This window comes from Apis mellifera, linkage group LG5, assembly GCF_003254395.2.
Source record: "Apis mellifera strain DH4 linkage group LG5, Amel_HAv3.1, whole genome shotgun sequence".
NCBI classification, from domain to species: domain Eukaryota; kingdom Metazoa; phylum Arthropoda; class Insecta; order Hymenoptera; family Apidae; genus Apis; species Apis mellifera.
Window position 1 is genome coordinate 7078933 of NC_037642.1, and position 27476 is coordinate 7106408.

Below are 27476 nucleotides of genomic sequence, written 5' to 3' on the forward strand. Positions count from 1 at the left end.
ACTCATATAAATTTTAATACGTTGCATCAAGACTACGCATTATATCGAAGAATTAAATGAAAATTATTTTTGTGATAATATTAAAATTATATGTGATAATAAATGTTTCTTGTAAGTATTTATAATAAATTATTAAATTTAGAATAAATTATATAAATACTAAAATTTTGTACATCATAATTATAGTATTTCTATGTAATATTTTCTTTTTATTTTAAGATCATTTAATTTTCTATATATTCTATATTTCTGATTTTGAATTAAATATTGTTGATTTATATTGTAATAATATCTAATAATTTATATAATTTCATAATATATCGTATTAAGTTTATTTTTAAAATTATTAAAAGATTAAGAGGCGTTTCTATATGTTAACGAAGAAGTTTTAGAATAGTAATATAAACTTTATTACAATTTGATATATTCAAATTTATATTTGAGTATTAATATTTAAAATATATAAAATTATATTTTCAAAATACAAAAGAAATTTCAAAAATTTAAAATAGATAAGAAGTAATTTAAACATATAATTCTTAATATGTTGTATTATTTGGGAAACGATACCAACTTCGAAACTTTAGGTGACTACATAAAAATTTTACTTATAATTTAATATATTATTTATTAAATAAAACAAAATATAATAAATAATAAATAATTAAATTAATTTTTATTATATCATTATATTTATTATAAATAATGAATTATTAAAAAAATATATAAAATATTAAAAATTATAATAATATATAATTATAAAAAAACGATGAATATCATCATATTTAAGTTTGTGATTAAATTCAAAATGATCGTGTTCAAATATTTCATCAAGAAAGAAAACAATATACGATTCATCGTAAAATAAGCTATTAAACAATAAAATTTTAATTTCAATTTTTATTAACAATTAATAATTATTATAAGAACATATTATAAATTATTAAAAATTCTATTTTTTTTATTAATTTTATTTCAAATATTATAACCTTTTACATGTCAAAATTAAATTTTCGTTTATATGTAATTTGCTATGTATTGCTTTTAAATGAATAATTATATTAAAATATTAATTAATTGTTGTTAATTAATGTTATATTAAAATATTAATAAATATTAATTGTTTTTTTAAGAAAAGAATAAATATACAATAGTATGAGTAAACAGTAAATTAAATTGATCTGTGATAATCGATAATGATCATGGTATGTACAAAAATTAAAGATGTAAAATAATCCAATTAAGATTTTTTTTAACTTTATTTTATATTTATTGCATTAATTATCAATAATTTATTAAAAATATAAATCTAATAATTTTTTGATACGTTAATATATTTTTATTGTTTTTACAAGAAAAATATATTTGTTTAAGAAAAAAAAAATATAAAGAACATTGTTATAAATAAAATCAAATTGAAATTTATGAATAACTTCGTATGAATATTATATTACGTCATAACATTGATTATAATTACTTGCTGCAACGAATTTATCTCATCATCCAATGAATTTAATCTAAATTCATTATTGTTTTACTTATGAATATTTTCAATTTAATTATAATCTCATCTCAATATGAATTATATCGATTTAATGTTCAATTTCATGGATATTTGGACGATATCCATCGTTAATTCATCCTAACTTGAGTCATTATAGCTTTACTGGAACATTCGAAACACTTGAAACACGTGTACTGTATGTAATATCCTAAACGCATACAGATGTCATTAGTTCATTGTAATTCATGAAACTACGATGCAACATAACACAGTATATACGTTCGTGCAAATTTGTCCCTTTCGGCATGCCGATAATGACAAGGCTTCTGGCGTCATGTTGATAAGATGGATAATTGATATATATTCCCTAGGGATATGCATATACATATATATACGCATGTATACACATATATATTTTCTTCACTTATATATTCGTGCGATATCTTTGAAGAGTTAATTCTAGAGACCAATTCTAGAGGAAAAAAACATAAGAATTAATATATAAAAATATTGATTAAGGTTTATTTATTAAGTTAAACGATTGAAGTTTATGTTAAATGAAATGAAACAGAATTAGAATGAAATTGCACTTTATTCCTGTCTCACTTTATCTAATGTAAATTATTTGTTAATAAATAAGTTTAATCGATATTTTTATATATTACTTTTATGTTTATCTTAAATGTTTGAATCGATCTCTCACACGAATATATTAACATTTTATTAACATTAACATATATTAACATTATTTATATATTATATAAAAGTATAAAAAGTAACACTGGATAGAATATTATAAAATTTTATTGTATGGTTGAGTGACGATTATTATACTTATTGCTATTATATATTATAATTACATTTATTTGTAGGATGATATCAGAAAATTGGAATTATTTATCGATCGCTTTACAAAAGATGCATAGATCCGTTGATAATTTGGATGCTTATTGTTAGAATAATCAACAGGGAACGAAACGAATTCGATTTCGTTTCCTTGTGTTGATCTTTTGCACTGCAATAACTTCTGACTGTGTACCCAATGAGGAGAACATATAACTAATATACCATGTTAGAATATGAGACATGTGCCATAGCAGATGATGTTTCATAAGAAAACTTTCATAGTTCCATGAATCTAACAATATTAAATTCTATGTTATTTTCCAAAGTATTTCTCAAGTTATGTTCCATGTAATTATACAGTTTATTAAGATAATAGTATTTATATTGAAAACTATAGAGAATTTATTACCTATATATAAGGTACTGAAAGTTCTTCATTTTTAGTATTAGTATAACATATATGTACAATATAAAGCATTTATGAATTTTTCTTGGATTTAGTGGAAATTGTATTTACTGCGATATATATGCGTTATATTATTGTGCAATGCGATTTTGCTATATCACTCTTTTGTAGAAATAATGAGTCGAAGCATAGCATTAAGAATAGTGATCGTTTATTAAAATTGCATTATTCGAGTTTCACAGGATGCTAATGAAAATGTAGGTCTCCATTCTCTTGACTTTTATGGATAGATCGTAAAAGACGCATAACATTATAACTGTATACAACTTTTCTAAGAAATGACTATGTTCCAATCAAAGATTTACTAAGTATATAAATCAATCTATTTTATAATTCAAATAATATGAGATTTTTTCAATAACGTAAAATAATTCTTATCAATATAATTTAATTTAATGTTAATTAATATATAAATTATTTTATTTTTACATCAATTTGACATATATGGTACATATGTTTTTATTATCCTAAAACAATTTATAGGAATAATTTAATATTCGAATAGAAGAAAGTAATTTTTTTTACTTTTAACAAAAACTTAATTATTTAATTATTTATATTTTTATTATATCGAGTTTTTATTATTAAATATCAAAACACAAAAGAAGTTTGAAAAATGAAAAACATATGTATATTAAAAATTTATTTGGAACATTATATATGCTTTTGAAATTGTTTAAATTTAAAAAATAAAAGGAAATAGGATATCGATAACGGATAAGAAAAATTCTTAGAGTTATTAATCGATACCAAATTATGGTTTTCTCAAGGTTTCGTCGCCAACAATTGAAAAATTTGACCTCGTGTTCGAGAGAATGGCTATCTCGGAAATTCAGGGCGAAGGTTCCAGAGGTTCCGGTTACGATACTCACTACAGGTCGTCGCCATGTACACGCTAGTATCGTGGCAAGATCCGGACGAAGGAGTATCAGGAAGAATGGAAAGGGGAATGTCGGTCAGTGGGCCTTTCCTTGCAATGACGGTACTCCGTTTAACGCCTTGGGGCTGCCTAGGAATGTTGGAACAGCGTACAACTTGATGTCTCTCCTTTTCTTTCTCAAATATTTCTTTCCTTTCTTCTTTGTAAACTCCTACTTCTCTAAATTAATAACATTTATCTCTACACAGCATACATACATTTCCTTCTGGAACGTTATAAAATAAATTTGATGTACAAGATGCAACGTAAACCTGCTGGTTGATCGAACATTGATTATGGATAAGTTTTCATGGAAGTTTATGGTTTATAATTTATGTAAACAGCTAAAAGTTTCCGTTACGGTAAGATTTTATAAATTAATATTGATATTCAGGTGTTTTGTGTGAAAATAGCTTCTATCAATAGATTATTGAACAAAGTATATCTAGTTATACAAAGAATTAGAACTATTTTTCTAATTATGATTATAAATATTTCAGGATATTATAATGAAAAATTTTCTTGATTATTTAAATTATGATTAAACACGTAAGTCTTGTCATAAATAGCAATTTATTTATTGCTACCAACCGATGAAGCATTTAACTCTTAGTGGTAATTAATTACCTCAAATAGATATCAGAATTCTTAGGTGTTATTAATATGTTGATCTTACAAAGATTCAATTTTTTTCAATTTTTTTAAAATCAATCAGTTTTATTATTACTTTTAAATAAATTAAAGTAAAAATAAGTTTAAAAGTTAACTAAAATAAATTCTCTTTATCTTGTAGTTAAAATATTTTATTGTTAATATATTAAAAAGCATATATTTATTTTATCACTTTTTAAATTTTATCATTTAAAAGAAAATATAAAATATTAAAAATTCTAACCAATATTAATTCAATAATCAGATCACTGTAATAAAACAAAAAACGATAATTAAATTTTAAATTTCCATTTAGATATCGTTTGATCATAAACGATAGTCTTCTCCTTTTACTTTTTTTTTTTTTTTTAGATCGGTTCCTCCATGCATTTCAATATTACCATGCTTTGACACGGCAAAAAAGAAAAAAAAAAAAAAAAAAGAAAAAAAAAAACGTCTAAATACACAAGAGCGCCTTTTTAATTCCAACGAGCTTCAAAGCGCCCTCGTTCCAGCTTTATATTTACCGCTCTCTCTCTGCAGGTGTTACATATTTTTCGGTAGGTTACATAAAACCGTAAGAGTTCAAGCTCGTGCATTTAGAGTGGGGCCACTAAATCTTCGCTTTAGAATTTCTTCTTCTTCTTCTTCCCCCCTCGCGTTCAATTTAAATATAAAATCGAATCTCTTGCGAAAAATTCTAAAACGTTTTTCGATTCTTCTTCTTTCCAGCGCAGCCGGTAACGCGCATAGGAAAAACGAGTAAGCGCGTTTCGAGAGAAACGTTTACGCTTACTCGAGCAGCGCCGTTTCGTTTGAAACACGTTAACACGGATGAGCCCAGGCCACTGAACGAGAGCAATGGACGGTCGCGAAACGGCCACGGTGAAACGGGCGCGGTTCACTGCATATTTCCATGCCGGTGTAGCCCAGGATATCGCGAGTACCGTAAAGGTGAAGAAGCGGGTCGTTGCCGGATCGAATTCCGCGCGTACCAGTCCACAGAACCACATTAATTTTCAACGCGCGCGCTAGAATTACACCGGATCCTTTCGTTCGGTGAGAAAAATGGAAGGTAAGAAAGATGGGTGTGCTCACTCAGTTTTACCATTCGCCTCTCTCGTACACATCCCCTCCTCCCTCCTCTCCTTCTCTTTCTCTTTCTGTTCTGTTAGTATGCTGGCTCTCCTCCCTACGGATGCAGCCGCTGCAACCGCACTTTTTCGTGTCTACAGGCAATACTGCGGGAGTACCGTAAAGTTGGAAGGAGCAATACGTTCTAGAATCGAATTCCGGACGTGTCTGTGCGAGCTACATGAATTTTTCCCAAGGTTCTTCCTGTTGAGTATCGCTGCTGACTATCTGACTTAAATAAAAAAAAAAAAAAAAAAATAGGAAAATAAGAAGAAAGAGAGAGAAGAAACAAGAAAAGGAGAAGGTAAGAGAGATTAGGAGGAGATCCATGGTTTTGAATACTTCTGACTACTTGAATAAAAAAAAAAAAGGATAAGGAAATAGAGAGAGGAGAAAAGAAGAAATAAGATGTATCACAGTGTAGGATATGGAAAGGATCTACAGTTGTGATACAAGAGGAAATCGAGTGTTTGAAAGATCGTTGAATACGCCTTCGTAATTACGGATGGTTTTGGGTCATTTGGTCGATCGATGACCCGTTTCATCTACTATTGAAATGTAAGCACTGACCGGTAACCGGTAACATCATCGAGTTTTTACCTTTTTTTTTTTTGGTTAGCAGTGGTTGGAATCATCGTTTAAAATGGAAAATTGATCGATTCGTAGATATTCGTAGTTTGCTCGCGTGATAGAAGAATGGTTGTATGATCGATATTTTGAACAGGTTCGTAGAGTGATAAATCAGTTTTATCGATATTGTTGTTGGTCGCGGGACATTGCGTTGTGAATAAAGTATTAAGGTACATTAAAATTTGTTTATAATGAACGAAGTATAAAATTTTTAAACGAGAAGCGAATATTATCCCATTAAATGTTCAAGCAGATATAGGAAAAATTTAAATTCGTATAAAAGTTTCATTGGAAAGAATTAAAAAAAAAGAAAAAAAACATTAAGTAATTTAATAGTTTTAATGGGATAGAATGTTTTTAAAGTCTCCTCGGTGAATCGATTTAATCTACAAGAATTACGAACCAACGTTATTTGAATATTTTTCGATAAATCTCATTAAAAAACCGATCCCATTCATACATTTAAAAAAATACGTAACTAAAATTAAGAGAGGAAAATCAATTACAAAACTAATTTTTAATTCGCTCGTTCTAAAACAAAGCTTTTGTACTTCGTTCCTGAAAAAATTTTCACGTTGCAATATTTTTGCACTCGTTTCTTATTTCATCCTCAAATTATTCCACTGTAATTACCTTTTAATCGTAATTAATGAGCCAAAACGACAAATAACCACAATCATTTTCTTTTAAATATTTCATTCCACTTTTCTTCATTACCTACCTATGTAAAATATATATTCAGATATAAGAAAAAGAGAAGAAAGCTATTTAAAAAAGAAATGATAAAACCTTTAAATCAAAAAAACTATCTATCATCTATCAAAAAAACTCACTAACAAAATTTAATAAAAATTCTTCCAGATTGTACGTTACACGGATGCAACGTTTAATGGCGGTTAACTTTATCCGGAGCAAAGGAAGAATTTTATTATTATTTACCGCAAAGGAGGAGTTTTCAGTCGGCGAAATTTTAGATGCGAACAGGATCCAACAGGATCGACGGTTATCCGTGTTTCCTGGTGTTACGTCGGTGTCCAGAGACTGTGGCGTACGTCGACAGGGCCGTAGAATTCTAGAAGGGGGTCATCATACGAGGCCGGCTCCGCCGAACGCACCGAGCCAGGACAGTATACGAACGTCATTCGGCGCGGACTGAGCGGCGAAAGGCGCGTTACCTGCCGAGCGGTACCGCAATTTCGAATCCAAGTCTTGCCTCTTTCGTTTCGTGTTCTCTCTACGAAAAGCATCTCGTCCCCAGGGAGGAATTAGGGGGTTTGCGATTCGAGTGGAACGATCGACATTTTTTTTATCGAACAATCGTTCACGATTTTTGCCAAGTGCGAGAAGAGGAAAGAAAAAAAAAGAGTACAGACATATATATATAATATCTATATATATATATATATATATACATATATAGAGAAGATCTACGGATTGTTTCACGGAGAACGGTGGATTAATTGGCTGCACGTTTCCACGCGTGTGAATTATAGAAATCGAGGTACGTGTGCATGCAAATTGATTTCTTTTTTTTTTTGTACACTTCGTTTTTTACACGATTCACTCGATTTTCCATTTTGCGAAATGTCGTTCTCACGTGTGATTGACATTTGGTTAATTGAAATTGTTCCTTTTCTTCTTTCTTTTTTTTTTTTTTGGAATTATAATCAATTGGAAGACGGTTGGATAATTTTAGAAGAATTGTTTTTCTTTTTTCTTTATTAGAGTTATTTATTAGAGTTTCTTTTTTTTTTTCTTATTAAAGTGAATAGTTTAAATTTAACAGATGATGATACATAGTGATTTTATAAAACAGATCCTATCTCGGTTTTAATAGACGGATCATCTTTACCGCGGTTATTCCCTGTTTTATTTACCGAAGGAGATATTCCTCCTACGTTGAGAGTACTTTGCTTGTTCGTGAGTTGGAGTGAGTTGACTTGTGTGCACGTGAGCATCTGCACGTGTGCCTGTGTATGTGTGTGTATGTACTTATCTTCTTATTCTGGTTGATTAAAAATGCCCTGCTAAAGCTTGATGAATTTTCATCTCGCGCGCGAAAGTCTCTCGTTCTAAAAACGCCGACTTCATCCACCAAAATGTTTATTAAATTTAGATTATTCTTCTGCTACAACTTCTTTTCATATTTTACTTCTGCAATTTCTTATCTCTTTCTAACCATGTACATCATAATTATATGCATATATACATATCTTCAGAATAATTTTTTTTCTATTTTTAAACTTGCATCTTTTTTTTTACTTTTTTCTTTATATTTTAAATTCTCTTCTTATATAAATAGACATGCAACGGGTTGAAAATTTAAATAGAGTAAAACATTACGTTTTAAATAAGACAAATAAAACTTTTTTTCCTCTAAGAAGAATATTAGTAGGTACATACGCGTGCAGTTTTATTTTCTTCTTTCAATTCGACGAGCATGATTAAAAAGAAATATAATAATTACACACATGTATACATCTCTAAAAAATTTCAAAACAATTTTCTCATCTCTACGCTTGATGTTTGCAAATATATTTTAACAAGATAGAATTTAAAAAAAAAAAAAATGGGAAATATTTCATTAAAAATATTCAAACGCGATTATTCCCCTCGAAAAAAAAAAAAATTAATTAATTCCAACACGTCTTTGAGCATGAGGATATTCCTTTCATGTAACGCGAGTTAAGAGTTATCCAACTCGAAACCGGAATTAATTTTCGATTATTTTCATCCATCGTACTTCCACCAACGGTACAATTACACCGTTTCTTGTACATCTCTCACACTGGAAAAAAGCGTTCCGGATATACCGGTGGATCACGTGCGCGCGACTTTCCTCTATTTATATTTATCATCCCCTTTTTTCTCCCCATTTTTCTTTTTCTCCATTTCTTTCTTTCTTTCTTTCTCCCAGCGCCAGAAAAAACGATTGAAATTATTATAACGTAGAAATTTTCTTTCTACGTTTGTTTAAATTCATGTGGATCTCGTAAATCACGACGATAAATTTCTTGAAATCACCGAGTCAATTAATTCCTGTGAAATCCACCGAGCCATGCTTGGCATATCCACTTGTGCGTGCGCTTTCTAAAACGGCAAGAATGCAATTTCTATATGTGAGTGATGTATTAACTGTCTGTCATATTTGGCCACTTTTATTTTATTGAAACAAAAATATATATATATATAAAATATGATTGAAATTAATGATCTTAAATACAGTGTAAAAGTACAATGATCGAGATGATATTATAAAATATTAATTTAAAATAATCAATGGATGAAGAAAAAGGAAATTTGAAAAAAAGGATCAATTTGAAGGAATACATATTGATGATTTTTGGCATTTCAATATAATTAGTAATTACAGAGATTGCCCATGCAAATCTAAATTATGGATACAAAAATGAAACTGGAATATGAATTGAATCATTCTTCATGTAAATATAGTATTTTACTCTGAATTCTTTTCTTGCACACGTGCGTTCTACATAAAAATTTCTGCATAAATTTCCACACTCTACTAATCAATAATTACATTGCCATTATTCTACAAACTGATCCTCAGAATCCAGGACTCTGGGCTACAATCAAACATAATATTTTTTTACACATCCATGCAACACAACATCCACATCCAACAGAATATAAATTTTATGATTAATTTTTATTCAGAAATACTTAGAAATATTTGTACAAGTTTTTCTGAAAGCCTGCCCCTGGCCAGCCCCATCCATGTGGAGCGATGCCACAATGGCAGCACGTGTAAAATAACGTGTATTGTACGTACGTATTTCCCTGAAACCCGCCATCGAGCGAGAATTTTTCTCTTTACACGTCCTCCTCAACGTGTATACGTCTCTGGAAACCGAGATGTGCACCGAGTATTAATTATTCCCGCTTTCTTTGCATTCCACCTCCCGGCTTTTTACGTGCGTCTTTTGTTAAGCTTGTTGCACTCGACAAGGAGGGATCGATTGCTGTTCAACGAGCAGAGGAATCTTCCTTCAGCTCTGAGGCTGAGCATTCGAAATCGCGACCGATCCTACGTGTCGCGAATGGCGAGAGAGAAAGAATCGCGTCGTTGGCGTTAAATTATCGATGCTTGGGGGAGGGGATACCCTAACAACCCGTATGCAAATTCTCTTTCGCCCATCTTTCTTCTTGGGTGTTTAAAAAAGTGTTTGATGTTAAGAGAAATTTTTATTTCTCCTTCTCACTTTCGTTTCTTGGGAATGGAAAGGACCTATTTTTTTTTTTTTGGTTTTAGAATTAGATAGCTTAGAAAGAGATATCACGTTTCGAGTTCAACTTTGGAAAATTATCATCGAGTATAAGAATTCGTTTAATAACAAATTTCGAAAATTTGATAGACGAGTGTTCTTTAATATTTATTTGAAAATATTGAACAAAGAAAAAATGTGTAAACGTGAAAATGAATTGAAAGGATTGGTTCGATGATGAAAGATAGAGAAACACTTGGGAAGATAATTAATTCGTTGTTGTTCGATCACTTGTTCAGATTGGAAAGAAAGGAAAGGAAATTGTAATATATTTTTGCTTTTGTGCTCGTCTTCTTTATATTCATAATTCCAAATGTAACAAAAGCGATGATTGTTTGAAATGGGCGAGTTTCAGATTCAATAGGGATCCAGTTTTGGTATTTATGATAGTTGCATCAGGAATTACAATGTGTATGCTTTCGAAGCCACGGAGCCGGGCTCTCGAAACAATGAAACGTACTATGATCGTAATTTTGACGTAATTGGACCAAGCAATGAGAATCGATATATATATATATATATATATATATATATATATATATATATATATATATATATATATATATATATATTGCACGGATTTTCTGTCACTTTGTGTTTTTCGTTCCTGCACGATATTACAGATAAAACCGGTATCGACAAGATCGATACTCGTTTGTGATAATCGCGGCATATATCGCTTTAATTTTAAACCGAATTCGAAGCGTGCACCATTCTTCCAACTCTTTGCTGTTTATTTATTTATATTAAAATACGAGTTTGTAAAATTTACAAACTTTCGAAAAGCTATTTAAAAGAAAAGGAGATTTTTGGCAACGATCGACATTCTCGATTTTATAATTCATTTGTGAGTTATTAAAATTTTGAGGTATCAAGTTCACTCCAGCGCAAAGAAATACTGACAATTTTATTACGGCGATAAAATTATTCTTGGACCATGTAAATTCTGCTCGTTTTTTAGGATATGTATATATATGTAGCTTAATAGAACACACGAAAATAATGAATAATGAGGAGTTCATAAAAATATCTGATTAACCCCTTCGTGACTGTATTCTTCTTTTATAATTATTAATAATGGAAAATGTTTTTTTATTTATTTTTTGCACGCGTTAAAATTGGGAGAATAAGTTTATTATTCGATTAAAAATTATTAATAATTATTATTCGATCGATTAACTTAAATTATGGAACGTTTAATATTGAATATTTTAGATTTGTAGAAATATAGAACGGGATAGTTTCGTACGTATTAAATGTATTAAAGTATTAAATGTGAAAAGGTTAATCGTGAATCGGTTGAGATTATCGTTCTTGACATTTAATACCATGTTTTTAATACCACTTGTTTTATTCAACCGAGAGGATACCGAGCCTACTCGATGGATTATCGAAAAATTCTGATTATTTCTCATCAATTAGTTCGAAGCCCGTAATAATTGCAATCGATATTCGCCATTAGTAAGAAACGTTGGTAATTGTTTTAAATATCGAATTACTTTCTCATTTTGTGTTAATTTTTCCTGATCCTTCCTTCGTTTTTATTTCCATAGCGAAATTTTATTTATCCATTCATCCTTTCAAGAGTTTTTTCTTTTTTTTTTTCATTTCATCACAAGAGAATGGAAATAATATAAATAATTTCTTTAAACAAAAAATAGGATTCATAGTTAGAAAACGAAAAATGATAAAATAGTTTTTGATTCATCTGAATTATTTTCTTCTGAAATAAATTTTTACGATGAAAAATTCATTAAAAAAAAGTATTAAAATCTAATCTCATCTTCTATTTCCAACGCTGAAAATGAATTGTATTTACTTTTAAATTAGGTAAATTAGATTGATAAATTCTTAATGCGAATAAAATTAGAGATTAAAACTCGGATCGATCAAAATTATCTTCGAAATTATATCAAATTTGTCGGAAAAAGAGAAAAAAATTGTTAATACCCTCCCTAATATTATTGAAGAGAGAGATATCGGAGGGACGCTGAAAAAAACATATCGTGTACTGTCATTTTGTCACGGGATGTAATAAATATTAAACAGACGTTTCATCAAAGATTCTCGAACGAGCGAAATTGCATTTCATGGTGCATCCATCTCTCGTCCGTGAAAATGCGAAAGGGTTAAAAGCCGGCCGGTTCCGTTTGCTAGCAAACGGAACATCCCCGGGAACAACTTCTTTCATCATCGACGACCCATTGCCAAAATACAATATTCCATTCGTTCGATTGTTATCGAGCCAACTCGTTCCACTTTTACCCCTAGGGTTGCGTTTACATTTTGAAACGGGAATTTTCATCGCGCGCCACCGAGGAAAAGAGATGGCTATATTTCTGAAAATATATTTTGAAAATGTGGAATAAAACTTGCGTGGAAACGAGATCAAACGGCTTTCAGTAGAAAAAAAAATGATATAAGTAGTATACATATTTTAAAAATTCGATAATTGATTTTTACAATTATTATGACAATTATTATTAAAACAAATTAAAAGAAATTATTTATATTATTTCTATTCTCTTGCGATGAAATGAAAAAAAAAGAAAAAAGGTCATGTTGAAAGGATGGATGGATAAATAAAATTGGAAATAAGGAAATAAAGATGAAGGAATTGAAACAATTTTCACAATTTTTATGCGAATATATAATAACTCAAAGGATTTTTTAAAAAATTTTCCGCCTGGAAAAACGAATCGCTGTAATTCTTTTTTCGTCCAAGCAAATGTAAATATCGTGAGCAACAAAGAGTACGTATATTCGTGAGCCTAACCGATTCACCTAGCTTTCGCAATAGAAGGGAACAGTGGCACAAAGAGTTTTCCAATAGCGTTTTCACGAAGAAAGCGGGCACGGTTCTCCTCAAAGAAACCGTTTATCCTCCTTTGCCACCACCGGGCCGAGATCATTAAACACACGGATATGCGCTCCCTGGCCAGCTTCCTTCTCGAAAAGAGATTGGATTCTTCCAAAGGAACGGCGCCAACGTGTGCCTTAATTGCGTTAAACATCCCTTTAACTCGCTCTGAATCGCTATCACGGCCGAGACACGGTCGCAAATGTCTCTCCACTCGCTCTCTCTCTCCCCTTGTGGTGCGAAGTAATTTTGAGCAAGACCCCTTTATTTAAAAATTAAGTAATTTTGAAAACGAGATTTATCGCGCGTGGTAATTATAGAATGGACGAACGACTCGTTTTTCAACTTTTTCGATCGAAGCTCGGATGATTTCTCGGGTTGTAAATTTGTAAATTTACTTCGAAACCAGTTCCTTAGCGCTTCTTGATCGTGCGATATAAATTAATAATTTTTCTTGATAAAATAATAATAAAATGGTAATTCGAATGCGATTCCACTCATTCGACAATTATTCTTATGACGAAAGAATTAATATTCTCGTTTTAATTTAATAATCGTGTATAGAAATGTAATATGAAATTGATATATATATCGTTGTAACAAAATAACACTGGAAGGCATCGAATTATTCGACGATTCGAGAAATATCGTTTTAAAACATCGATACGTGTAACTTGGTTTAAAATTTTTTAATTAAACTAACTTCCAGTAATAAAACTAGGTACCTTTGCTATTTCAAGGTAGTTTGACCTACTTTATTTATCAAGAAAAATTCACGAAAACTGCAGTACTGAATATATCACTGTATCTCGAGATACGTTCGTTAAAATTACACTGTAATTAAAAATATTATCGAAACAATCAAAAACAAACCGTATTGTTCGGGATAAAATCATTTATTACACGTCAATTTTGACATTTATTTTTCTACGATATTTATCGAACTATTAAAACACTAGAATTTAACACTAGAACATCACTACCAACTACCATAATGTAACTGAATATACGAAACTAAATAAAATTAAAACACTATCATAAAAATAATTGGATAATATATTATATAATATAATTTAATTAATTTTGTAAAATAATTATGGTTTTAATAGTTGCAACAACAAATTTTAAATTAATCCATTCGATAATTCTCAAGAGTTATAAATCATCCCATCGGCAGAATTTTTCGAAGGAATAGATCGAAGTAGAACATGTTCTTGAGAAATACAGTTTCATCAATGTTTCATCCGGGGATATTGGAATCATGAAGTGTGTACAATTTTTTTCAAAGTTTCCTGCCCTCGGTGGAAAATTTTCTAGAAAATTGGAACATCCTCCCGTCCCGGGGAGGACGTGGTCGCGATTTTCGTTCGAAAATAGAGAGAGAAACGTCTGTGGCGTTTCCGCCGCTCGTTTATCCCGTATTCATTCGAACTGGATGAATCCTTTATCCGTTGTACGCCCTCACAATACGTTGCTTTCTCCTGTGGGACGAGGCCGATGCTTCCTGCCACGCTCGAATTTTCCCGTCTAGCCGAATATCTGTAACCCGAAAATTAATGAAATTTATACGATTAATTACCTTTCCTTTCGTCCCTCTTCTATTCTACCAATATGACTTCCACAATTTCAAAATTAATATTTCCTTTCTGGGGAAAAATAGCAAAGATCTCCGATGAATGAAGGAAAAAAAGATATTTCAAAGGTATTTTTGCAGCGGATAGAATTTAATGAAATTAATCACGATTATTTCGCAATAATATCTTGAAAATTGTATCGACGAACAAAGCTTGTTCTCGAAGACGATATAATAATTTTCAAAGTTGACGAACATTTATCATCGAACCTCGTATTGGAAATTTTAAAAAAGAAAACCATTTCTTCGCTTCAAAGGCCGAGTCTTCTTCCGACACGAAGATCTCCTTCCCATCATCCTTAACATCCTCGAATTTCTCGGCCACCTATTCCAATTTCGGAAAGAACACTCTCTAGGAAGGAATAAGATGTCATTTCGGCGTTCAACGATATTTTATCACAAGCGTTTTATCACATCGTCGAGTCTCATTCCACTTTCCTCCTTGATTCAACGTCTCTCGACGAAAAAGGCATCCACTTTTATGGTATTCAGTAGCCAGTTTCCCTTCACGTTCCCGTTTCACGACGTCGTTCAACAACAACGACGTCGGCAACGGCGACGACGACGATGACAACAATGACGCACACCTAGAATAGAAAGTATATACAGAAGTAGTAATATACACAATGGCCTCGAACAACGAGTTACGTCACGCTTGCACGAAGGAATGTTCTTCTCTTCTCTCCATCTCTTTTTATTTTTTCCATTTCTTCCCTTCTCTCTTTTTCCTTTTTTTTTTTTTTATATATTTTTCATATTTTTTTCTTTTTTTACCCTCGGCTTCGTTCGTTTCCCTTTGTCGCGCGTTTGTCGAGAGACAGTTTGAAAACGCTCTTTTCAACGCGGCTCGACAACAACAGGCTTCGAACAGGGGGGAAGGCGCGAGGCTGTGTCATTAGTAGCGCGTGGAAAACGCGCGTTTATTAGGAAGGGAACGCTTTCTCCACTTTCAGATGGACGGGTATAGAAATGATCTGGAACGAGCCGATTTCCTCGCCCGTTCGAGGACAGGGATAATCAGATCATGGGGAACAGGGGATGCGTGATTCCCTGTTGATCCTCATTTCCATCGCCTCTTTTTTCATCAGTGTGCGCGATGGAATAAAATCTCCATTGTGCGTTCTTCGCGAGGCCGCTCCATCCTTTTTGTGTCCACGGAATATCACTTTTTAATTATCGTTCCTCTTACGTTCAAATTTTGTTTATACGCTTTTATATCGCGAGCAGTTTTTTTTTTTTTTGGTATCTTTAATTGCTCATTGTCACAATTTGAAGGAGAAATTTTATTTTTGGTACAAAAGTTTTTCATCCCCTCTTCTCATCATCGTTGCAATTGAATTAAATTTAATTTCGCTTTATGGATAATATTTTACTCTCTTTTTGAATCGTATCAATCTATTTTAAAAAAATATAAATTAATTGCATCGATCAAATTCTTCGATCTCGAATTTATCTTTTTCTTTTTCGATCGTAAGAATATTCAAAAAAAAAAGAAAAAAAAGAAAAATACGGGTTAAAATATTACATCGTCCGTTCAATCAATCTTTAATTGCTCATTGTCACAATTTGAAGGAGAAATTTTATTTTTGGTACAAAAGTTTTTCATCCCCCCTTCTCATCATCGTTGCAATTGAATTAAATTTAATTTCACTTTATGGATAATATTTTACTCTCTTTTTCGAATCGTATCAATATATTTTAAAAAAATATAAACTAATTGGATCGATCAAATTCTTCGATCTCGAATTTATTTTTTTCTTTTTCGATCGTAAGAATATTCAAAAAAAAAAAAAAGAAAAATACGCGTTAAAATATTACATGGTCCGTTCAATCATTTCGCGTCACACCAACTAACTATTTGCATTTGGACGCAATTTAAAAATTCTTTCCGGTCGTTAAAAGTAATAGCCCGTTGCTTCAATTTATACGAACACATCGGCGAACAACATGGTTTGCTGCGAGGAAGGTGAGGGGCTTGATTATAAATTCACCGCGTTGTACCTGAGAAACCTTAGAGTGTTCGTTTTTGGGTGTCGTGTATCGCAACAGGCGATAGGCCTGGTGAAATAACAACTGGCCATCGTCGAAAAGGGGATGCTAGGGGGGAAGGCGATAGGCTGTACGAATCGAAGCTAGAGGGCCGCTTTCGAAAACGAGCCTCCTCTCTCTCTCTCTCTCTCTCCTTCTTTGAAAATTGTTTACAGAGAAAGCGGCACGAAAGTGGATTTTAAACGTGACTCGAACCTCTCTGTAACCATGGAATACGCTTATTAAGCGAGGATTTTTCTTTTTTTTTTTTCCCCTCCCCATCTTCGGATTCACGGAACGAATCCATTAAACTCGCGCATGTGTGCGTTTTCCACTCCTCGAATCCATCAACGTTTTAACTTTTTTTCTTTTTTTAAACGTCCCTTTAAATGGACCAGCAGAGACTTATGCGAATTCCAAATGGCGCGAGATGTTCAACGATGTGCGATACGATATAAGTAATCTAACCATCATTCATTTTAGATTGGAGAAATAATAAGACGAGATTACATGTGCATCGTAACGCATATTCGTCGTGAAGATATAGAAAATACAATTTTGAAGTAAATAAAATAAATTGATAAACATGGAGAGTTATTATTATATCGATTAAATTGAAAAAAAAGGGAGACGTCCAAAATAAATAATATATATAAATTAAAAGATTAAAAAATACGCATGAAAGATGGTAGAAAACGTGAAAATATGAAACTCTCGAGTTGCAACGGGAAGGAAACGAACAATGACACTGTACAGCGTGATTATGAGTATGAGGAAACGGTGCTCTCGTTGGCACGCCCCTCGTTCGAGCCTCTTACGAAAACGTGCACCTAGCAAGCGTTCGACACTTAGCGTGCATCGGGTTATCGGGAAACCAGAGTGGAAAGTTGTTTCCTGCAGGAAACGTTCCTCCACCCTCCGTACCATCTTCTTAATGGGGCGCGATATCGTAGCCGTGTATGCATATTGCACTCGTACTTCCGGTATGAAAGGCAATGGCCGTTATTATTCCGGATGGAGAGAAGAGAAGCTTTCTTGGTATTCTTTCTCGACAATATCGGTTAGGTTGGAAATATTTGCAAGTGGTTATTGTCAATGGCAAATCGGGCTCGAGGCGAAACGTTTGGCGAAATAAAAGGAAAAATATTTGTCCCGTGAAAAGGATGGGGTGTTTGAGATATATTTTCCTGAAATTCTGTTACGAAGAAGAAAATTCGCGGATAAAAATTTTTAATCGTTTTACATTTTTATCGGCGATTATATCACGCGTTGTACAGTTTCTTTCCTTTCCCCCTATTAGAATTACGTTAAAATCGTTACGACGATTAAATCGTTCGAGGAGGAGGGGAGGGGGACGGGTTTAGTGGTCGCTTTCTAACGAAGGAAAGTCGGGGGAAAAATGTGGGCAAGCCGACGATCTACGATGCCGATGACCAACCTCTTATGTCGCGATACAGCGATGATATAAACATTCCGTATGTATACTTTCTATTTTCTTATTTTCGAGCCTATACTTCGTACCACTGAGCTACTTATGAACGAGGATACAATCGAAATTTCTTCTTCTTCTTCCTTTTCCCTTTTTCTCTCTCTCTCTCTTCGAAGCGATCCATCGATCGATTTCTGTGAACATTTAAACGCGCGTCTATGCACTTACAACTGGATATGTAAGATATATAATGAATGTGACAAATACAAATTGTATGTCGTATATTTTTCACTGAAAAATTTTCATCCAATTTCTTTCTTCCCAAAGTTTACGTGGAATTTTTGCAGAAGTATAGCATAGAGAGAGTATTACACGCTCATTCACGATCTCCATAGGCCGATGACCCCTCTCGTTTAAAAGTAAGCACCTACCTTTCCACGAAAGTGTTCCATCGATGACGCATGGATGTGGTATCGGTCATACATGTGCATGACAATAGAAAGTTAACGCGAGAGAGCTCGACCCGGAAGGAACTTCGATGATGACGACGAAGTGACCCAGTATCCTGTGTGTGTGTGTGTGTGTGTGTGTGTGTGTGTATTAGCCTTGAGAGAGAGAGAGAGGAAGAGAGAAAGAGGTCAATCCCGATGAAATATGGACCGTCTTTTGACGGGTTTCAAGTAGTGAGTAGTAGAGGCAAGGTGAAATCGATGAAAGGATGCGAGTGACGCTTTTGTTTCGTCAGGCTGATTGAATAGAGGTGCATCAGGGAAATTGAAATGATGCGTGACATATATATTTTTTTTTTTAATAAATATTCGAGAGCGAAGAAGAGAGGAGAGATATTCGATTTTGAAATATGTATATGGAAAGGTGGTAATCGTGCTCCATTCTCTCCGTTTAATTGGATCCTGTATTTGAAATCCTTGTATTCCTCTTGTCGAGAGATTATTAAAAATAACAATGTAGGTGTGCGTTCGGTAGAAAATAATTCATCAGAATTATATCTATAGAGAAGAATATAATATATTTTTTCAAGACTTATTTTTATCGTCGGATGTTTACGACAGTTTGATGACGTCCATGCAAAGTATCCATTCAACATTTGCTTTATATCAAAATATCCTGCTTTTATTGATACACGTATTATTATTATTATTATTATTATTATTATTCGAAAGATAAAACTTTTATATAAAATAAACGTGTGAATATCGTTACAAAAAGATTTAATTATCCTCTTATTTTAAATTCTACCAATATTTAAATCCCACCAATAAATTTAGTCTAAAAACTTTCAATCCACAAGATATTTTTCCACGTTTCCAAATATAATAAACGTAACCCCGTTAGTCAAAATTCGAACATATTTAATTACAAAATTATCGACATATCAAGAATTTCCCTATATTTCATAAAATTCGTACCGAGCAATATTCAATTACGAAATTAACATTGATAAGGAAAAAACAGCGGAAAGAAAGTTTCCAAGTTTCCAATTCCTTATCTCGAAATTTCACCACGTTTCAAATTTTCCAAAATAGATCACGCTTCCCGTATTGTATTGTTTCGGAATTCGTGCAACACGGAGCATGGTTCGATGGTTAAAATTACCAACGGTTCCTTCGAGAAGCCTTTGAATTTAGGTAACCCTCCTCCTCCTCCTCCCCTCCGTAATATGAATAATGCATCGAGAAAGAGAGCGTAAACCGCGAACCTCCTTTATCCGCCCCCGTCCTGAGGTAATTACATCGATGATCATCGGTTGAAATTACCTTGGAATGTTTTCGTTGCACACACCGTGCCATTATAAACCGAAAATTCTAATTGATTCTACATGGGTCTAATTGATACCTGAAAAAACTGTGGGGCCTTGTTCCCCAGGTGTATCACCGCAACAATTTCATCGCGATGAAAATGATTAAACGAGGAACAGGTCGGTCGGATATTGGCCACGGCCAAATTACGGTTCCGTTGCAATCTCGGCCACGGATGAGATACGGGATTGATATTCGATTAAGATCTGTGCAGCAATGATATTTTGCCTTTGGTAACGAATTTGGGATCGAGGGGTTAAGTGGAAATTAAATCGTGCGAATCGTCGTTTTGAGAAATTATTTCCTTGGAAGTTGATCGATGGTAAAAGTTTATTATAGATCGTTTTTTAAAAGATTTTAAAAGATATTAATGGAGAGTAAATTGAGGAATGAAAATTCTATATAAGAAGAAGATTATTCTTAAAAAAAAAAGAAGATATATATTATTTAATGAAATGAAACAACCGATGCGGTATCTCGTTTAAGAAGTAAGAAGAAGATGAAGAAAAAGAAAGAAAGAAAGAAAGATCAGAAGAGGGGTTTGGAAGTTCTTGCACGGACTTAAATTGAATTTTCATGAAAAATTCGAACCAAAGTTCCGTATCGTTATTAAAAGAGAGTGGCTCGTTTAAATTTGAGATTAAAGCAAAACACAAACCGGACGGAAAGGTTTGGGGAATTAATGTAAGAGATTGGGCCGAGATTCGAGGAGATTTAATAAAAACGTATACATAACTGAAGAAGGAAAGGAAGAAGGAAGAAAAAAGAAAAAAAAAATGAAATGCTACTGGGATGAGATATATTCAATCTTCTATTTATCAGATTTAATATTTAATATTAAAATATATTTCTTAATTGTCGATGAATATCCAACAGATTAAAGATAAAAAAATAAACACTCGAAGATAAAATATATTAATACGAATTAAATGTTTTTTTTTTTTTTTTTTTATAAAATAACGAAATTCCAATTTCGGGGGAGGAATTGATTTTGAAAATGTATCTCAAGTGTGCGTTCGCTTAACACAAATACCGATAAACCAATAGCTGAAATCGATAACGCTTAAACATCTACTATGAGAGTAATTGCATCCGTGTCGAAGGGGAGAAGAAATTGTTCGACGATGTTTAGATTGATTGCTTTAGCGTATATATATATATTGATTGGAATGAATATAAATCGGGGCAGATCGACGCGATCTTATTGAGAAAAAAAGGAAAAAAAAAGAAGACATTTTAACCTTTCTTTTCGTTTCAAAAGAAAAAAAAATTCTAATTGATATTATAAGTTACCTATTCAACTACATATGAAATATTGATAATCGGTATAAATGGATATTTTCTTTTTTCACGATGAAATGCGTGGATATATGGAAACGATACGTACATAAAAAATATATGTAACATCATATAACAGGAGGATGACAGATGTTACGAGTGGAAATGAAAAAGCGTCGAAATAGATACACGATTGAACCATCAGTTCACTGTTTTTAATTTACACGCACAAAACCAATGTAAAAATTATTTATATCATTGTTATTTCATACCATTTCCACGAAACATCTCGTACGATGTAATACAACCAATCGTCGTAAAGTTTAATCAAGATATATTCGACATCTCAACAATTCTACAACAAGAGAGAATTTTAGGAAAAATAAGGACAGAAACCGATTTTTTTTCTCTCTCGTTTTTTTACTTATTTTTTTTACCTTTAATCATCTTTTCATCCCTCGGAATGAACAGTGGCCACGATGAAAATAACCGTGAGCCGGAAAGAGGAAGAGGAGGAGGAGCGGAGGAAGGAAGGAAGGAAGGAAGGAAGGAAGGAAGGTCTTGGACGTCGAAGTTGTAACGAGGAACAAAGGAAGGAGAAGAGAAAAAGAAACGAAAACGTATCCGACAATTCGTAGATCCCTGAAGCCGGCTCACCCCGGCTCATGAATAACGGGGAGGAACGCATTAGAATATTCTCCGCGGCATAACGAATAAGGAGACATAACTTCCATTGTTATCCTTCCCTTTTAAAGGGGGAGGGATCCCTAAGTTCGTCGCGTCACGCGTCTAGCTCGAGTTTGATGCAACGAGTTTTCCAAGAGGGGGCACTTAAGGTCGGCCGTAGAAGAATTAAAAAGATTATTTTACGTCCGCCTGTTGGAGGAGGAGGAGGAGGCAACAAACGGGGAGATGCGACGTTCTTGAACTGGAAAATTAATCGCGACACCAGACGCTGAACTACTCCCTTTTGACCGCATCACCGTTCTATTGTTGGCGATTGCATCAATTATCTCATTCTTCGTTATTTCAACCTATGCGTTCTTCTTGTAATTCGTTTGTTCCTTGAAATATTTTTTTTCTTTTTATTTCGTTGAAAAGAAAAAAGGAGGACAATAGGCGATAATCTGTTGATATGCAATTGTTGTTAAAATAATAAGTAATATTGTAAAATATTGAAAATATTATTTGTATCGGTGAGAAATGAATTGAATGTTTGTCGAGATGTGACAAATTTATTAGAAATAAAATTAGGACTTAATCTACTGGATAAGAAAAAATAAAAAAATGTAGATTGTATTTTTATTACGTGGCGTAAGAAAATTGTAGAATGAGAAGAATATTAATGAAATCGTTGAAAAAGTTTCTTTCAACAGAATTAAACAAGGAAATTCGATCAGGTAGATTAACCGAGGAAAAATATTGAATTAAACGTATCTGCAAAAGGAAAGTTCTTATAATAAGTAAATAATAAGGAATATTATTAATTTCTTTATTGCACGGCTCGACTTTCCTCTTCATCCTTTTATTCGAACCGCAAATATAAATATCTCTCGTATCGAATATGAATTTTTCCTTTCATATAATTTCGCTTGAAAGAGAAAGAGAAAGAGAAAGAGAGAGAGAGAGAGAAATAGGGAGATGAAAAACCGCCCGGTTGTTTCTTTCGATCGCCGCCGACTTCTCTCCACGGTTTTTCAGAAGAAACTTTTTCCATTAAGGATCTATAATCCCGGCTTTATTGGCCCCGCGAAACGTAACTTTTAAGATGGTTTAATAGAAATGCCTCCTTTTCCTGGCGCGGAAAAAGGAAAATGTGTTAACCACGAATCTTGATTCCATCACGCGCCAACTTTCTCTCCCCCTTTGAAAACGTTTGAAGGACCGATTAATCATTTCTCTCATTCGACCATGAGATACGCGTTTTTCGACCCCGATTTTTCAAGAATCGAATTCGAATTCAAATCGTGCGCTCTCTCTCGCGCGCGCATGCGCATTTTTATCCCGGATTTATTATTAAATTATGAATGAAAAGCGAGGAAAAATAAAATTGGCGCCAAAAAAAAAATCGATCAAAAAAAAAAGAATCGAAAAATCAATATGGATTATTTCCATCCAATAATGAGATTTTATAGGATTTTATATTTTGTTTGCGTTACGATTAGTCAAACGGTAATAAAAATAACGAGAAATAATTTAAGAGAGAGAGAGAGAGAAAGTTACGTTGATTTCGAATTTAAATTTTATGTTCAATTTCGATTCTTTTTTCGTCGATTTCTTTTTTTTTTTTTTTTCAAATAAGGTTATCAATCCCGCGTGTACAAAGGGTATAAAATTTATGTATTTTTGAATGTAAATAACGAAAAATACTAAAGAGGATTTAAATGGATTTAAAATTTAAATTTGAATTCTCTCTTTTTTTTTTTTCTTTTTTGAACAACGATAGTTCCAACAATCCAGTCGATATAATCAGTATCAGTGAGCAAGTGAATAATTCACGGATTTAAAAATTTACGAAAGAATTTCCAATTCAAATCTGAATTTGATACGAAACAATATAGAATTTATAACAATTTTTCAAACCATATATCGATATCGATAGACATTGAATGCTCGTTTAAAAATAACATTTTTATAAACATGACCAATTAAATAAAGATTTATACTTTTTTTAATATCCCGTGTTTTTCTTTTTATGCATATTTCATTTCAATTACGCGTAAATGCATAAACATCCATTGTCTAAATACAAATTGATACGAAATTCGAGTATTTTCGAGTATATGCTAAACGTTACACACACACACACACACACACACATATAATTTTCACATTATCCACACGTATATCTCTACCATTTATATTTTCTCTCGATAATTTCAGATCATATAGCGGTCGATTAAAAAAAATCACTTGATGCGCTGAGGATGCGCCGTGATTTCTGCAACGGTGGGCTTGCCTGTGCCGTTGTGTGGGTGTCATCGACCTGCTGGCTCTTACTGTCTTTCTCATCCTCGGTCACAGCAGGTACGTCCACCTCTCTCGTTCGTTCATTCATTCATTCATTTATTTATTTATTTATTTCAACCCCCTCGTCTCTTCTTTCCTTCCTTTTTCTTTCCTTTCCTCTTCTCCTTTTTTTATATCTCTACTTTTTTTGTTTTTTATTTCCAGCGATTTCCTCGCCGTCGTGCCCCGGCTCGTTCGCCCGTAATGATTGGTCCCGAATTATCGAAAGAGCGGCCATTAGCAAACAATAGAAGGTCTGTGCGCCGTGTTCGGCCAAACGAGGCGGGGACGACGTGCGGGAGGGAGAGAAAAAAATAAAGGGAAGGGGGAGAGGAAAGAAAATAGAGAGAGAGAAGGGAGCAAAAAAAAAGGAAAGCAAGCTCTTGAAACGGACGTGCATCTGCATATAATGCGACGTCACGGACGTGATCGGATTTTCGAGGAGCGTCCTCACGGGCGGAGGACACGTCCTTGGCCGTCCGTTGCGAAAAAACCGGCACGATCGGCGGGAAAAAAGCTAAGCCCGCTTAAAGAGACGCCTAATCCTCTTTGCAATCCTCCCTCAAACAATCCTCATCGTCATAGCGAAGATATTTCTAGCCCGTTTCTTGAATTTTATTTCGTTTCCCCGTTTGTGACGGAAGGGAGGCGGGGAGGCGAGCGAGGAGAAGTGTGGAATAAGGATTATCGTAAACAGCTTTAGCCAGAGGAAAATCAAGTTTTAATACTTTAGTCCACCGGTAGGAAAACAAGATTTTGCAGAATTTACCAAGTGTCGTAATACGACGTTTACCCTTTTGTTATTAAGGTATCAAAGAGGAGGATTGGATGAGAAAATATATTTTCTTTTAATCCTCTTCTTCGAATTGAACTTTTGGAATGTTGGAAGGAAATTAAAAAAAAAAAAGAGGAGGAATTAGTGGTTGAGAATTGTTTTTTCTAATCGATTATAAATTCTTAATTTTAACTATTAAAAGAACTCAATACAAGCTTTTTTCCCAACAGTTCAAATAGTTGTATGGATAAGATTAATAATGGAGAAGGAATCACAATGGAAAAAAGATGGATGATCGTTTTTTTATCTCAAAAATTGTCGAGGACACCGTCACATTGTATTCGCATTGCCATAATCTTTCTCACATTCAAGATTATTCCACATATTTCATTATGTACAACGCTCTATTTAATGCATAAAAGATTCGAACATTGCGAGACGCTTTTCACATTTTTCTCAAGTGGAGTAACGAATAAATGAGACAACCATTTGTACAACCGTCTCACGTATAAAAGTCGTTGCTTCGTGAGGGCGACGCAAGGAGAACGTATATGCATAACACCGACATTGTTAAATTGTTTTGACACAAAGTTATGCAATATACAATGTGATGAGGCATATATATATATATATGTATGGAAACATAAGAGGGATCATCCTAATCGATGAGTTAATTATTTGTCGAGGATTATATACCCCGTGATACGTCCTCTAGCCGGAATTATACCAATTAACGAGACGTTAATTAGCAGATCAAATTGGGAATAGAATGAGATTGGTCCAATCTCCGCGTTCGATTAATCTCAATGTGTTAACAACAGGATAAATATCACGGTTTGCATGCTACGTCGAGTAACGAATTGGATTTCTCTCGCACCGTTAAAACATATTCCATACTCGGCGTGCCTCCACCTCGCGCACACCTTTCGTGTTTTTCCATTCGTGTGTATACAATACTTACACTCCCTTTCATAAGTTATATACAGTCAACGATAAATTTTAAAATACGATTATTGTGATTGTTAAAACGATGTTTGATCGGTGATCAATCTTTTATGACTTTTAAGAGTTGATCAAAAAAATTCTTGCCGATATTTTTCTTTAGAAATATATTTGAGAGTAAAACTTTCGAAAATTAAATTATTATTTTTTTTTACTAATAAATTGAAAGTTAGGCTCAAAGGATCTTTCATCTGTGAAAGATAAATCTCTAGTGAACAATTTTTAAACATTTCAAATGTGTATTTTAAATATATATTTTTATTTTTTTAATTAAAAAATGATAAAAATTTCTTCAGATATCTAATTTGTTAAATTTTTATGAACTATTCAGATTGTATTAATTTAAATGAAAGAAAGATTGATTAGAGGAAAGACGTAGAATAAAATTTTGTAATTGGAATGTTAAAAAGAAATAAATTCGAAAATTGATGTTAAACATTAATATGTTTAAAATATTTGCAACTATATGATTTTTGAAAGGGAGTGTACATTTCCTCCTCGCTGCTTTCATACCGTGTGCCTTTCTTCTTTTTCTCTGTGTCTTTGACATTCTCTCCATCCCTATCTTTTCTTCATCTTTCACGTGTCCTTAGGGATTCTTGACATACTTCTATTTCTTCATTGTTGTTTTGTAGGTTCTATAAAAATTGGACGAATGAATTGATTGATCAAAGAGATGATGCAACATTGGTTAACATAACATCCATTTGTTATTTCCTGTTGAATTAATTGGATTAACAAGTTAAATATTTTATTTTGAAACTGTTTATACAGTAATGTTCAAACATTTAATATGATTTGGAAACTAAATATTTATATATATTATTTTTACTTTTATTCTTATTCTATTCTCTTATTTTTCTACAGAATGTCTAAGTATAGAAAAATTCTGAACGGATGTGAGTGACTATTAATCGATGCGGTTGCAAGTGTTGAAGCAGAATATCGAATTGAAAATATTAAATTCAAATCAGATTCGATTTTACAAATACCAAATGGTATGCAACACGAGATTCGATCGCGAGAATGTTGTAATACTCGCGTATTGCGGTTAGGATTAACGAAATGGTTATAATAGAACGAAGAGGGACGAAGAGAAAGAGGACTGTGGCCAACGAACCGGAAATTCGGGTAATCGGATGTGCTATGGGTTTCACTGAACTTTTATGAAATCTTTAACGGTGTGAAAACGTGGCGCAGATACAGAGA

At 32.8% G+C, this 27476-nt stretch overlaps 1 protein-coding gene across 1 annotated transcript in view; it reads left to right on the forward strand.

Annotated features, from left to right (window-relative positions):
- The first annotated feature begins 7018 nt into the window (after positions 1-7018).
- LOC724563 overlaps positions 7019-27476 on the forward strand; it is a 28342-nt gene continuing 7884 nt past the window's right edge. Inside the window, exons 1-2 of the mRNA XM_001120452.5 lie at positions 7019-7651; positions 24365-24508. Coding sequence (XP_001120452.2) covers positions 24409-24508 — 100 coding nt within the window. The 5' untranslated portion in view covers positions 7019-7651; positions 24365-24408. The remainder of the gene's footprint in view (positions 7652-24364; positions 24509-27476) is intronic.